The sequence below is a fragment of the Chiloscyllium plagiosum genome, unplaced genomic scaffold, assembly GCF_037043375.1.
Source record: "Chiloscyllium plagiosum isolate Xiang-an unplaced genomic scaffold, Cpla_swu_hap1 HiC_scaffold_3, whole genome shotgun sequence".
In the NCBI taxonomy this organism is placed as follows: domain Eukaryota; kingdom Metazoa; phylum Chordata; class Chondrichthyes; order Orectolobiformes; family Hemiscylliidae; genus Chiloscyllium; species Chiloscyllium plagiosum.
This window is the reverse complement of record NW_028270141.1, coordinates 29,801,755-29,816,713: the sequence shown is the minus strand read 5'-3', so window position 1 is coordinate 29,816,713 and position 14,959 is coordinate 29,801,755. Positions and strand designations below refer to the sequence as shown.

General features: G+C 39.8%; 1 protein-coding gene across 6 annotated transcripts in view; it reads right to left on the bottom strand.

Moving 5' to 3' along the window:
* Positions 1-14,959, bottom strand: part of dlgap2a (discs, large (Drosophila) homolog-associated protein 2a) — a 974,428-nt gene that overhangs the window by 79,397 nt on the left and 880,072 nt on the right. For all 6 annotated transcript variants that reach the window (XM_087978243.1, XM_043678985.2, XM_043678996.2 and 3 more), the window contains one exon: positions 1,693-1,840. In XM_087978243.1, coding sequence (XP_087834369.1) covers positions 1,693-1,840 — 148 coding nt within the window. The remainder of the gene's footprint in view (positions 1-1,692; positions 1,841-14,959) is intronic.

Genomic DNA, 14,959 nt, shown 5'->3' with positions numbered 1-14,959 from the left:
ATCAAAGCCATTTGGGTCTTTGGTAAAGCTATCTAATCAATTCTAATCCCCTCCTCTTTCCGATAGTCCTGTATAGTTTTTTTTCCCCGTCAACTATTTATCCAATTAACTTTGAATGTTACCTTTGAATCTGCTTGAATGAAGCCCTCAGACAATAAATTATACTTACCATTTGTTGAATTTCACCATATGTTGCTAACCTTTTTATTGTTCGTTAGATTTCCTAGTTCAGTATCACTAACTAACTTTGAAATCAAGGCCTGTATTCCCAGGACCCAGACCATTAAACATAAACATAAACATAGAGAACAGAAGCAGAAGTAGGCCATTTGGCCCTGCTCTATCATTCAGTATGAGTGTGGATGATCATCCAACTCCATACTCTGTTCCTGCTTTTACTCCAATTCCCTTTGATTCCCTTAGCCCTAAACAATTTATATTAAACATATCAATTGAACAGTGGGTCTAATAACAGCACCTGGGGTTTCACTTAACACTTGCATTGGAAATATCTTATAATATCAAGAATTCCTCACGAATACAAGTTTTGTGAGAGAGTTCCTTCTTAGTCAATACCAATGTGCTCTCCGAGAGTGAAGTTGCCTTAATGTGTATGGTCCTTGATGTTTCTTGGATTGAGACATTTCTCTAAAGACAGCACTCTATTTCATAAGACTAATATTTAATCATCCAACTTTGACAATGTTGCAGATTTTGCGAGGATACTGAAAGTGCTTGTCAAAACTCAATTCTAAGCTTGTCATTATAAGTAAGAAATTTCCACTTGGTCTATTTTCCAGGTTAATCAAATTGGCTAAAAGCTTTCCAATTATACCGACTCTCTTGGATGGATGTTAAGATGAAGGACCTGGCAGGTAATCAATATGCTTATTGATGACCATTTTCTACTTGGTGGATAACATAATGTTTCCATTTTTACAGTCACTCTAAGAAAAAGGAATTATTTTCAGATTTCACTATTTAGACAATAAAATACAAAATTATAACAAGGTTTTAATTGCTTTTAGAACAAAACAAGACTGGCTTAGTAAACGATAATGTGGAGGTGCTGGTGTTGGACTGGGGCAGACAGTCAGAAGCCACATGACACCAGGTTATAGTCCAACAGGTTTATTTGAAATCACAAACTTTTGGAGCACTGCTCCTTCATCAGCTGAAGTCTTCACCTGATGAAGGAGCAGCACTCCGAAAGCTTGTGACTTCAAATAAATCTGTTGGACTATAAACTGGTGTCATGTGACTTCTGACTTTATTAAAATTGAAGCATGCTTTTCATCTAATCCAGTAGAACCAGCTAATCTGGGTAACTTGAAATCACCATGGTTCTTGCTTAGTGACGTGTTAGCAATTGTAAGCACTTTTAGCAAGATTGGTGAAATGACATGTCATTACAATCAACAATTATTGGATCTGCATTTGGAAGTATTTAAATAAAGGATCACTTATATATCTTAAAGTAAAAAATGCTAAATTTCATTTTGCTAATGAAATCTGATTTTTAGTACATAATGACACATTGTTGTATTGTTCGAGGCTTTGCCTTCACAGTTTTAAGTTTGCCCATTTATTAACTCTCATTTGAGTTGGATTGGGGCTGGGAATGGCTTTTGATGTTGTCTACATAAAAATGCTGACATTGAGAAGACTATTTTTCTGTGGGCTAGGCCTCACCTGACTGACGCAGCTAGCTTGGCTCAGCGTGCTCACAGCTCTCATGTAGCTCTGATTTCTTGAGCGAAACTTGGGAGAGTTCTCATTGGTGGCAGGATCTAGACTGTGGTTGATGGTCACTTCAATTGCAGATTGTAGGTAGTTCTGGCTGCAATGAAAAAGAAAGCATGTTTGATCCACAAAGTCAGAGAAGGAAAGAGTGAAAAAGAGACTAGCATTTCTACAACATTGTTCATGACCGTTGCTCATCCCAAAACACTTTACAACCAATGAAGTACTTCTGAAGTGTAGTCATGGTTGTAATGCAATCTTGCAATGCAATGAGATTGAATGAGAATATTTACAGTAAATGCCGAATTCAATTCAACCTGGAAAAGTAAAACCTATGCCAGATTTCTTTACTTGACAGGTTTGTGTAGTTTTACAAAAAACAACTGGATCCATTTATCTTCTTTATTATCACTGAGTAAAATATAATATTATTGCATTTCTTAAAAAAATATGTTTGCTTCCTTTATCCTGCTACTTCAAGAAATTGTCAGATGATACTTGGAAGCATCAACATTTGTATAAAATTCAAACCATTACCAACAACTCAGACTGTATAATGTTTTTGGATATTCGCTGTTGATGTAATTGCAGTATTTACAAAGTAAAGTATACAAACAATAACCACATTCTGAGTTTGCACAAGGGGAGATAACATAAATAAAGTTGGAGCATAACCTTGCTCTGATGGCTAACACAAGTGTGTGATATCAGAGGAAACTTCTCCAGGTTATTTCAGGAGCAAATGTTATCCCATTGAGCAGGTAACCATCCTTTAAATTCCCATTACACTACTGAGCCACGATAAACTGGCGAAAATTTGTGGCCCTAAATAAATGTTGCAATTCTCAGACTTGTGTTCAAGTTCTTCTATAGTCTAACCCCTTCCAATCTCCAAGCCTTTGGAAAACTCTGTGTTGCTCTAATGCTGTTCTACGACCCAGACTTTCTTTGCACCACCATTGGGGTAATGTTTTCAGTTATCTAGGCATTAAGGTTCAGAATTCCCTTCTGAAGTCTCCTTTCCTCTCCACCTCTCTTTCCTTTTGAAAAAGTACTTCATAAAATCTATTTCTTTGACAAAGCTTTTCTTAATTTAGTTGAATATGTGACTCAAAGTTAATGTTTCTCTGATTCAGTTTCTGTGGTGTACCTTTGAGTTGTTTTACGTTGTGAAAAGGCAAGATAATATTAAAATAATATAATACTTAAATTTAGGTAAAGGGGCAGTACAAAGAGATCTGGGTGTTCTTGTACACCAGTCAATGAAGGTAAGCATGCAGGTACAGCAGGTAGTGAAGAAGGCTAATAGCATGCTGGCCTTCATAACAAGAGGGATTGAGTATAGAAGCAAAGAGGTTCTTCTGCAGCTGTACAGGGCCCTGGTGAGACCACACCTGGAGTATTGTGCAGTTCTGGTCTCCAAATTTGAGGAAAGACATTCTGGCTATTGAGGGAGTGCAGCGTAGGTTCACGAGGTCAATTCCTGGAATGGCGGGACTACCTTACACTGAAAGACTGGAGCGACTGGACTTGTATACCCTTGAGTTTAGAAGACTGAGAGGGGATCTGATTGAGACATATAAGATTATTAAAGGATTGGACACTCTGGAGGCAGGAAACATGTTTCCACTGATGGGTGAGTGCCGAACCAGAGGACACAACTTAAGAATACAGGGTAGACCATTTAGGACAGAGATGAGGAGAAACTTCTTCACCCAGAGAGTGATGGCTGTGTGGAATGCTCTGCCCCAGATTCATTTAAGAAAGAGTTGGATAGAGCTCTCAAGGATAGTGTAATCAAGGGTTATGGAGATAAGGCAGGAACAGGATACTGATTAAGGATGATCAGCCATGATCATATTGAATGGTGGTGCAGGCTCGAAGGGCAGAATGGCCTACTCCTGCACCTATTGTCTATTAGGAGTTTTTGTTGCTATTGTTGAAATGATGAGTAAATTTAATGCTCAGTTCTAGTGTTCCTGAGGACACCCTTCTGAGAGATGCCTTCTCTATTTGCCAAATACCCATCTGTTTCATCAGCTTAGACTCTGATCATACAAATCGGGGCCCTACAACATAGTTAGAATTCCAACTGTAGATCTAAGGGCTATATAGTCAAAGTATCGGCCATGCAGGTTGTGATAAGGTATTCTGGCATTGTCCCTTCAAAAACAGCCGCAAAACTCTTTTAAACTTATATTTAATGAATCCAGAAGGGAGCCTGATGTTTATTGCAGGCGACTTGGTAAACACTTTATGGCCCTGAAGTTTATTTGTACATGCCTCATTCCTCCTCCACCCCTCCCCCACCACACATTCCCCACCCTCACTGCCAAACAACATCAAAAACTGTATTGCAAAAGCTCTTTCACATATCTTTTATTTTATATTTTTGTTTTCTGCTTTACTGTTATTTTAGAAATTTAGAAAGATAATGAAAGAGGTTGCAATGCACCATTGCTTGGTTTGATTCTTATAACATTCACTGATGCTTTTCAAGAGACTGGGATCGAATTGAACCACATGCTGCAAATTGATCTCAAACCAAACAGGCACATCACAACTAGTTTCTGTCAAAGTCAGTTCAGACTACAAATTCCATGTTTTAAGTTGCTTTCAAGCTTCCTCAGGGGGCACTAATTATGTAAAGCAATCAGCAATTCCCAGGTATTCAAAGTGAAAGCTTACTGTGTTGTTTGCAAAAAAGAATATCAGTGTAACACATCACCTCAGGACAGTCAGTAAAAGTACAGATGGATTGTACATACTGGCAAAATGGAGGGATTTCCCAGAGTGCCAAATGTAATTGGTGGGATCCATATGATCTATACTTATAATCTGTAAGACTTTTAGTATATGATATGCACATTACCAACGTCCTGATTCAAGGCATCAATCACAATCTTGAGGAAAATCATATTTTTGTCATTAAATGAATAAAAGAGATAAAAGTTGGCTACCAGACAAGAAAGGTTGTTGTTACATCCACAGCTCATGATATCGTTTAAACACCCCCTAGGCTGCACAGTACAAGTATTACAAACTGCAACTGTACAATTATACTAAAACATGCCAGAGGTACTTTCATGTATCATTTCAAATGCATTGATAGGTCGTGAGGTTTACTGGAAGATCAAGCAAAAGTATCTAGGATCTGCTCAATGCTGTATAACAACTCTCAGTAAGTACCCTCAACAGCAAGAGCCTGGAGATTTAACTTTGAGCAAGAGAAAGCTATGTAAAGGGTTCCTTTTACCTTATTATACATTGCATTTAGCAATAGATTCAGAATACTTTACCTAACATGTGTGATGTATATGCATGCACATATTTACATCTGGTCACTCGTGTGTGTATGTGCCTCTTTTGTGACATGAATCCTAACCTACTGCTTCGTCTTTATTCTCTTCTTTGAGAAGTCAGTGAATGACTGCATCCTCTGTGTTACAGGGAGATATTAGAATACTTGACAGTGGTTTAAATGGTCAAGTCGCCCAGATGGCTTTGCATTAATGTTTAGATAGCTTGCAAGGCAGAGTAGAGGTCAAATATTGTTCCTGCTGCTGTCATGAATAATAGACCTCTGAGTGACAGAAAATGCTAAAGTTAGTTTCATTGTAACTTTTAAGATCAAGAGATGTCTCTGACTTTAGCATGAAGGCTATTTATGAAGAAATCTACATACTTTAGAAGACTGGGAGCTAAGACTTGGAGACAATGCGAGGCTTCTATATGATATTTAAAGCTCACACACTCTCAGTAGGAACAAACTGTTGCACAATGGCAAGTCAGCAACTGAGTGGGATTTAAAACCCAAGAGAAATTTTTATCTTAGAGACAGGGATCAGGAGTCCAGAGATTTGTAAACAGTGTAATCCCATCTCCTGACTGGTGGTGCCCAATCACATTAACTTCATGGTAGGGAGACAAGAATGCACTGGAATAAAGATGATATTTAGGTGATTCAACCTTTGTCTCCCTTCCTCCTTTTTTAAAGTGCTGCTGTTTTGATCTTTTTTCCTCAAAGTTCCAAAACAATGCCACAGCTTATAAAACAATAATTACTACTCCTAGAATTCGAGGAAATCAGCTCCAACACTGAAAATACCTCAAAAAAGGAGCAGCTCTTACAGCCACAATTTTTTTCATCCTCCATCTTGGATTACACTTGATAGTCATTTTGGCAACCCCTGCTGAGTTGAATACACTAATGGGTTTCAAATTCAGCCAAGCATTCATGATGATCTTCCATTGCAGAATAGATCATCAAAACCCCATGTTGAAATCATTATACTCATGCCTTTGAAGACAGCCAGAAGTTCAGCTGAAATAACACCCCAGAGTTCAGTATCCCATCACCAAGACATCTTTTACTTACAAGTGGAGAGTCCTTGAAACTGATCTAGTTCCCTCAGAGCCAGTTCTCAGACTGAACAGAACCTCTGACATTCACGTTTATATATATATTTCCTTTTTGAGAAGATTCTAATCTCCAAGCTATACAATATATATTTTTTCTTTTCTGGAGATTCTAATCTCCAAGTTATATTTTTTTTTATATAACCCCTACACTACCGCCTAACAGTGGTAGTGCTTATTTTTCCCCAGCACCCATGTGACACTCCTTTTCTTTTATTAACCAATTCACAGTTTACAAATCAGTTAACATTTACAGCTGTATACAGTGAAACAGCAATTTTACAAGGGAGAGGAATGACAAAGCCAAGCCCCAAACCCTTACATTCAACCGGTTTTCAGGGAAACGAGGACAAACCTCAAATCCCTATACTCCTGTTTATTTTTTTTTCCTATTTAAAATATTTTATTAAACATATTACGAAACAGTTTACAAAAAACAGTTAACATTTACAGCTGTATACAACAGCAATTTTACAAGGGAGAGGAGCAGCAAAGCTAGGCCCCAAACCCTACCATTCAACCAGTTTTCAGGGAAATGTGGACAAACCTCAAATCCTAAACTCCTGTTTATATTGTCAGCCAGGGCTTCCTGATTGGACCAGATTAACAGCCCCAATCAGGGAATCCAGTCTGATCTCATTCCAATTACCACACAGCCAACTGTTAATGGTTTGAATAAAGCAATTGATGGCTGAGTAGAATCTCAAAAATAGTGAAAGAACAGTTATCAGTCAACACTTTTTTTTTATAGATATTTTTATTAGAAATTTAACATTTTTACAAGTTTACAAAAATAAACAAAACTCTCAGATATAAACATTGATATACAATTAGCTCAAATATACAATAGCCAAAATTTGACAAAAAAAACCAAAAAAAACCGAAAAGAAAAAAAAAACAAACAAACAAAACTCAACTATCTACTAATCTAACCTACAACTAACCAGGGTGTATATTTAAGTCTCTTACATGCTCGGGATGTGTTAGCATCAGATATGATAAAACCCGTATTCGTGCGGGATTCCTCCCCCGAGGGGCCGCGGACCAGCCAGGTTTGTAATCTCAATTAAATAAAAGCCCTTGTTAGGATAGCCGAAATATCTGTATTTATGTAATTCAAAAAGGGCTGCCATATTTTATAAAATAATTCGGTCTTTCAGTGCACCATATTTGTAAGGAAGTCAAGGGGAATACATTCCATAATTAGTCTGTGCCAATTTGAAAGTCCAGGGGGGCCCTCCGCCACCCAGTTCATCAAAATATTTTTCCTTGCACAGAAAGAAAGAATAGAAAATAGTCTCTTCCCGTACGTGTCCAGGGAGGGAAAGTTCGAAAAGCCCAAGAGGAGAGATACGGGGTCCACTTTTATTTCCGTTCCTAAAATTTCTGTCAGGGTACTTGCTACTTTAGTCCAATATCTACGGATCTTATGACAGGTCCATAAGCAATGTACAAGAGTGCCCACCTCTATTTTGCATTTAGGACACATTGGAGATGCTCCTGCCTTAAATTTTGCCAATCGAACCGGTGCTATATGGGCCCTATGAAGTATCTTCAGCTGGATAGCCTGGGTTCTGTTACAAATAGTAATTCTTCTAGCATTTTCCCAGATATCATTCCACGTTTCTGTGGAGATTTCTAGTCCCAGATCCTGATCCCATGTTTTAAGCAGATTATCCATATCTCCTGATACTTCATCATGTAGTAAATGATAAATATTACTGACGGAAGATACCCCCACTGGTCGTAGGACACTACATTCTCTATCGGATTTATAAAGACTATCTAATAACGTAGTCTTCTTCTGTATATAATCTCGAATTTGGAAGTATCAAAAGAGGTTTCCATTGGGTAATCCGAATTTCTGACGCAGCTGTCCGAAAGACATCAGGACCCCATCTTTAAATAAATCCCCGAGACATGAGATACCCCTGGATCTCCAGAGTTTAAAAGTGGCATCTGTTAACCCCGGTTGGAATCCCCATGCTCCCACTATCGGTGCATAGGGGGATGTTTTATGTGAATTACCCTCATTTTGCCGCATTATATTCCAAGCCTTGATTGTATTCAGTATTATAGGGTTTTTACAGTGATCTGTAATGATTTTCCTCTTGTCTGAGAATAAAAGGTTAATAAGTGGGTATTTTACTTGAGAAGCCTCGATGTCCAACCAGATTGATTGTGGATCAGACAAGACCCAATCAGCTATGTAACTTAATAGGGAACTTAATTGATATTTCCTAAAATCTGGGAAGTCCAATCCACCCCTTGCCTGTGGAAGCTGTAGCTTCTTCAGCTTAATGAGGGGCCGCCTATGATTCCAGATAAAGGAACTCAGCCAGCCGTATAATTTACATAAAGCCGTCCTCGGCAGCATCACCGGAAGCATTCTCATAGGATATAGGAGACGGGGCAGGATATTCATTTTGATTAATGCTATTCTACCCAACCAGGAAATTGGCAGGTCTCCCCATCGCTGGAGGTCCTGCCTTATCCTTTCCAATAAATACACAAAATTAGCCTTATACAACTGACCAAATACTGGAGTAATAAAAATGCCTAAATATAAGAAACCCTCCAGGGACCAGCGAAAGGGAAAAAGGGAACCGTCCGCTAAGCGGGGTATCACAGCAAGGCCACCCATTGGCATAGCCTCCGATTTTGAAAAATTAATTTTATAGCCTGAAAATGCACTAAATGTATTAATAACTTGGATTAAGCGAGGTATGGACATCAAAGGGTTACTGAGGAATAGAAGAACATCATCTGCATAAAGGGTAATTTTATGTTTACCTGTACCAATCCTTGGGGCCACTATATTAGGATCAGCTCGTATAGCTTCTGCTAGTGGTTCAATTATTAGCGTGAATAACAATGGCGAGAGGGGACATCCCTGACGGCAGCCCCTACCCACACTGAAGCTATCCGAGCCTAATCCATTGGTAACCACAACTGCTTTGGGATCACTATACAATGTTGAGATCCATTTGGTAAACACCTGTCCAACACCAAACCTCTCCAATGTGTAAAACAAATATGACCATTCGACCCTATCAAATGCCTTTTCCGCGTCTAATGAAACCACTGCTCCTGGTATCTTTCCCTGATGACAAGCTTGAATCATATTCAGAGCCCTTCTAACATTATTGGATGATCTACGGCCCTTAATAAACCCCGTCTGATCCTCCTTTGTAATATGTGGCAGTATCCTTTCTAATCTCAGTGCTAACGTTTTAGAGAGGATTTTAAAATCTACATTTAGCAAGGATATTGGTCTGTATGATGTACAATCTTCTGGGTCCTTTCCTTTTTTAAGGATAAGAGAGATATTTGCCTCTTTCAGCGAAGGCGGGAGACAGCCCTGACTATATTCTGGATCAGTGGTGCTGGAAGAGCACAGCAATTCAGGCAGCATCCGAGGACAGGCAAAATCGACGTTTCGGGCAAAAGCCCTTCTATATGCATAGTTATACATGTCCATAAGTGGACCAACCAGTATTTCTGTAAATTCTTTATAGAATTCAGCTTGAAAGCCATCTGGGCCCGGCGCCTTACCATTTTGAAGGTGCCTAATTGCATCAACTATTTCTTGGGGTGTAAGAGGAGCATTTAGGACCGATACTTGTTCCGGAGTTCGGTCTGGAAAAGTCAAATTTTTTAAAAATGACTGCATCCTCTTCGTCCTATCTTCACAATCCTGTGATTTATATAACTCAGAATAGAATTCTCTAAAGGTCGCATTAATCTTTTTATGATCATGAGTCAAAATACCCGTACTTTCCTTGATAGACATAATAGTCTGAGGGGCCTTTTTTTTCTTTGCAAGAAATGCTAAGTATCTACCCGGTTTGTCGCCATATTCATATAACCTTTGCTTTGCAAATAATGTTTCCCTCTTAGCCGTTTGAGTAAGTGTAGTATTTAGAGCTGTCCTAAGAGCTGTAATCCTTTGCAATTTAATAATAGAAGGTCTATCAGTGTATGCTGTTTCAGCCGCTTTTAAGCGGGCTTCAAGCAGACGCTGTTGTTCTCCCTTTAATTTCTTCTGGGTCGCTGAGTAGGAGATGATCAAGCCTCGCGTGTAAGCTTTGATGGTCTCCCACATCATTAACCGGTTGCTAGCTGTACCTGAATTAATTTCTAAAAAAGTTTTAAATTCTTGAGAGAAGTACTTTACAAATTTACTATCTTTCATTAAGAAGGGGTCCATACGCCAATGCCGAAGGGATGTCCCACTGTTCCTCGCCTTCGTTTCTATATATACAGCAGCGTGGTCAGAAATTGCTATATTACCTATTTTACAGGATGATATGGAATTTAAAAAAATCGAGGGGGCAAAAAACATATCAATTCTGGTATGACATTTATGTGGATTAGAGTAGAAAGAAAAATCTCTACCCTGTGGATGAAGACATCTCCATACATCTACTAATCCTAATTCTTTGTTCAGATCCATCAATTGTCTAGATCTGGGAGATACTCCTGCAGTACTCTTGGGAATCCTGTCTATTTCCGGATCCATAATACAATTAAAGTCTCCCCCTATAATTATATGACGGGCATCAAAAGCCATCAATTTTGAAAAGGCTTCCGTTATAAATTTAAAGGGGTGTGCCGGGGGGCAGTACAAATTTAAAATCCCATATTCCTCTCCATTTATGAGGGCTTTAATCAAGATATATCGTCCAGATTCGTCTTTTATCTGCTTTAGGATTTTGAAAGGGAAATTCTTCCGAACAAGAATAACAACTCCCCTGCTTTTTGAGCTAAAAGAAGAAAAAAAGGCCTGATTAAATCCGCCCTGTCGTAATTTCAAGTGTTCTTTATCTGACAGGTGTGTCTCCTGTAGGAGAGCTATATCAACTCTTTCCTTCTTAAGATTTGATAATATTTTCTTCCTTTTCAGTGGCGAATTACTCCCCTTGACATTCCAGGTGCACCACTTAACCGACTGATCAACCATAATCCTCTGGGCCAATCCGAGACCCCTCGGGAGGGGGAACCCTATCCAGAACATCCCGAGCATGGAACATGTAAAATTTACAAAAATAAAGCTTCTTTAATACACCCACAACGATACAGTAAAAAACTATTTCTAAATAAAAAAAATATAAAACGTATCTAAGTGGAGACTTTCCCCCTTGTTCCCAGGGGGCGTCACTTCCTCTCCAAAAATCCCTCATATCCTCTCCCAACCAATGCCCCACCCTTGACCCAGGCACTCCTCAATAAAATGAGGAAAATTCAAATATAATACAAAGCTAGAGTTAACAGTGAGCACCCCACCCCCACCCCTACCAACACCTGGGTATATTTGGTAATGTTAATACCATATATAAACATATAACTATAAAATTACCAGTTCAACAAATAATAATTAAATATGATAATACAAAATAACGAAGGGAAAAACAACCCCGCTCCTAAAGACAGAGGTAAAATCGAATAAGGTAACCACCTCCCCCCACCAACATTAACCAAATCCCCCAGCTTATATATATATATATATACATATATATACATACACATACACACATATATATATATATATATACATACATACACACACACACATATACATACATCCCTCATATATACATAAAATAATAACAGAAAACAACTCCAAGGGGGGGGGGGGGGGGGAGAAAATCAAATCCCTCTCCCCACCCCCCATGATAATATTAAGCAGTAAGGTAAGAAAAAAAAGGGAGGGGATATAAACCAAAGCGGGGGGGGGAAAGGCAGACCAACCTCCATTATGTCCTACAGTTTATCTAAGAGAGTCCAAGAATTCCTTAGCCTTTTCTGGTGATCCAAAGTTATATACGGATCCTTCATGGTTAAAGCGTAACATCGCTGGGTAGCGTAAGGAGTACTGAACATTTAAGTCCCTTAAACGCTTCTTCGCCTCGTCGAATGCCTTCCTCTTTCGAACCAGAGCCGGGGAAAAGTCCTGAAATAGCATGATCTTGGATCCTTTGTAGATCATAGCTTGGGGGTCTTTTCCGAGATTTCTAGAGGCTTCTAGGAGTATCTGCCTCTCCCTGTAGCTCTGCAGCCGGAACAGGACCGGGCGTGGGCGCTGGTTCGAGCCGGGCCCGCGTATTGCTACCTAGTAGGCCCATTCCACCCTTACCTGGCCTGATCCAGCTTGCAGATTTAAAAGTTGTGGCAGCCACTGCTCCAGGAATGCTGTAAGCTGGCCTTCCTCTTCCTGTTCGGGAAGGCCCAGCAAACGAATATTTTTTCGACGACCTCGATTATCGAGGTCGTCAATATGATTATCCAAGGTCCGGACTCGCTGCTCGAGAGTCCGGTCCTGATCCACGGCCGATTGAGCGGTTGTTTCGGAGGTCGCGGCCTTTAGCTCCGCCCCCCGACTCGGCGTTGAATTTCTTCAATTTCACGGTCGTGCTTCTGCAGCGCGGCCGAGAGCGACTCCCAACGATTTCTGGATTCGACGATAAAGGCATCGATCTTCGAGTCAAGCTTGGAAAGCATTTCTGCAAGACTTGCTACTGTAAGTAAGTCCCCCGGGGCGGCTGTGGAAACCTCTGCTGCAGCTGGAGAGTGTGGGGGAGGGGTTCCTGCTTGCTGAGAGCTGCGGGCTCCCTTCCCTTTAGTCATTTTAACTTAGGATTAAGTTGCTTAAATGTAATATTACACAACTAATTGAGTTACTAAACTATTATAAATGATTTATAAATGATTTGGTGAGCTTGGTAGGGGGTGGGTGACCCACTGTGCCCAAGTCTTGGGAGGAGCACTATAGACTCAGTCTTACTGGGTCGCCGCCATCTTGGATCCCCCAGTCAACACTTTCAAACACCAAACATACAGTTGAGTTGAATATGAAGGTAAACATGAAAGCCAAGGGGAAATTCACACAATCATTTCCAGATTTCATTATTGCAAAATGTAGAATAGTTCTTTATCGAGTAGATAATAAATTCCATTGTGTTATGCTGCATTAACACTGTGCTAAATGGGATGAGAATAATTGGAAACTCAAAACATGGAATCAATGAAGGACTGACAGCCATCAGCAGCAGCAAAATGTTATTCAACTACAATCTGTAACCTATTGGCTTGGCCATTACCATCAAGGCGGGAGATTAATCCATTCAATGAACATATTTAATATGTACGAGGTCATCCAGCAGAGGCATCAGACATACCGAAAAAGCTGGAAATGCTGGAAGACAGGGCTATTTGAATGCAAAACAGCTGAAACAGCATGCATAGATAGCTATGTGATCCCATAACCAACAGATATAAGATCTGCAGTCCTGCCTCATCCGATCATGATTGCTCATGGATAAATAAATAGCTAACTGGAGGTGGAAACTCTATAAATATTCTCATTATTGTAGAGACTCATACATCAGTCCAAAAGACAGGACGGAAGTATTTGCTCTCATGTTCAGCCAGAAGTGCCAAGCGTACGATCCATCTTGGTCTCCTCCCGAGGTTCCCAACTTCACAGATGCCAGTCTTCGACCAATTTGACACTCCAATTGATATATAATGCAGAGACTCTGGGCCCTGACAACACACTCTGGCAAAAGCACTGAAGACTTGTGTGCCCTAATAAATCATGCTCCTTGCCAAGCTGTTCCAGTACAGCTAAAACATTGGCATCTACATGACAATGTGGAAGGTTTCTTGATGTGTGCACAAGAAGCAGAACAAAATCAATCTGGCCAAACATTGCCCCATTAGCCCGCTGTGCACCACCAGCAAAATTTTTGAAAAGTTGTTAAAAGTGCTACCGAGCAGCACTTGCAAAGGAATAATCTGCACACTTACATTTAGTTTGGCCATATGGCTATGACATTCTTGGTCCAAACATAGACAAAGGAGTTGAATTAGAGAGGTGAAGTGAGAGTGATTGCCTTTGATATCAAGGCAGCATTTGATTGAGTATGGCACGAAAGAGTCCTAGCAAAACTAGAGTCAATGGGAATAAGGGGAAAACTCACTGTCAGTTGGAATCATACCTGGCTCAAAGGAAGATGATTACAGTAGTTGGAGATCAATCATCTCAGCTCCATGACATCAATACAGAGTTCGGCAGAGTAGTATTCCAGGCCTAACCATCTTCAGCTACTTCATGAATGAGTTTTCTTCTGTCATAAGATCAGAAATGGGGATGTTCGCTGATGATTGTGCAATGTTCAGCATCATTCTCAATATCTCAGTCATTGAAGTAGTAAATCTTCTGCATATAGGAAGACCTGGACACAGCCAAACTTGGCTGGATAAGTAGCAAGTAAAAATGCCATGCAAATGCTAAGCAATGACCATCTCCAAAAAAGAGAATCTAATCAACAACCCATGCCAATCAAAGGCATCATATTCGTTGAATCCTCCGCTGTCAACATAATGGGTGTAATTATTAACCAGATCAATACGTGCGTCTACAAGAGTAGGCCAGAGGTTAGGAATTCTATGGTGAGAAATTAATCTCGTCTCTCCAAAGTCTGTCCACCATCTGCAAGGTATATGTCATAACTGTGACAGAATATTCTCCACTTGCCTGGATGAGTGCAGCACCAACAGCATTCAAGAAGCTTGACACCATCCAGGACAAAACAGCCTCCTTGATTAGTATCCCATCGATCACCTTCAACATTCATTCTTTTCACCCGATAAATTGTTGCATCATTGCATACTATCTAAAAGGTGCACTGCAGTAATGCAACATGGATTTTTACACAGCATTTTTCAAAGCCATGGTTTCAAAGCAGATGCATGAAAAGACCACCACCTGCAACTTCTCCTCTAATTTGCACGC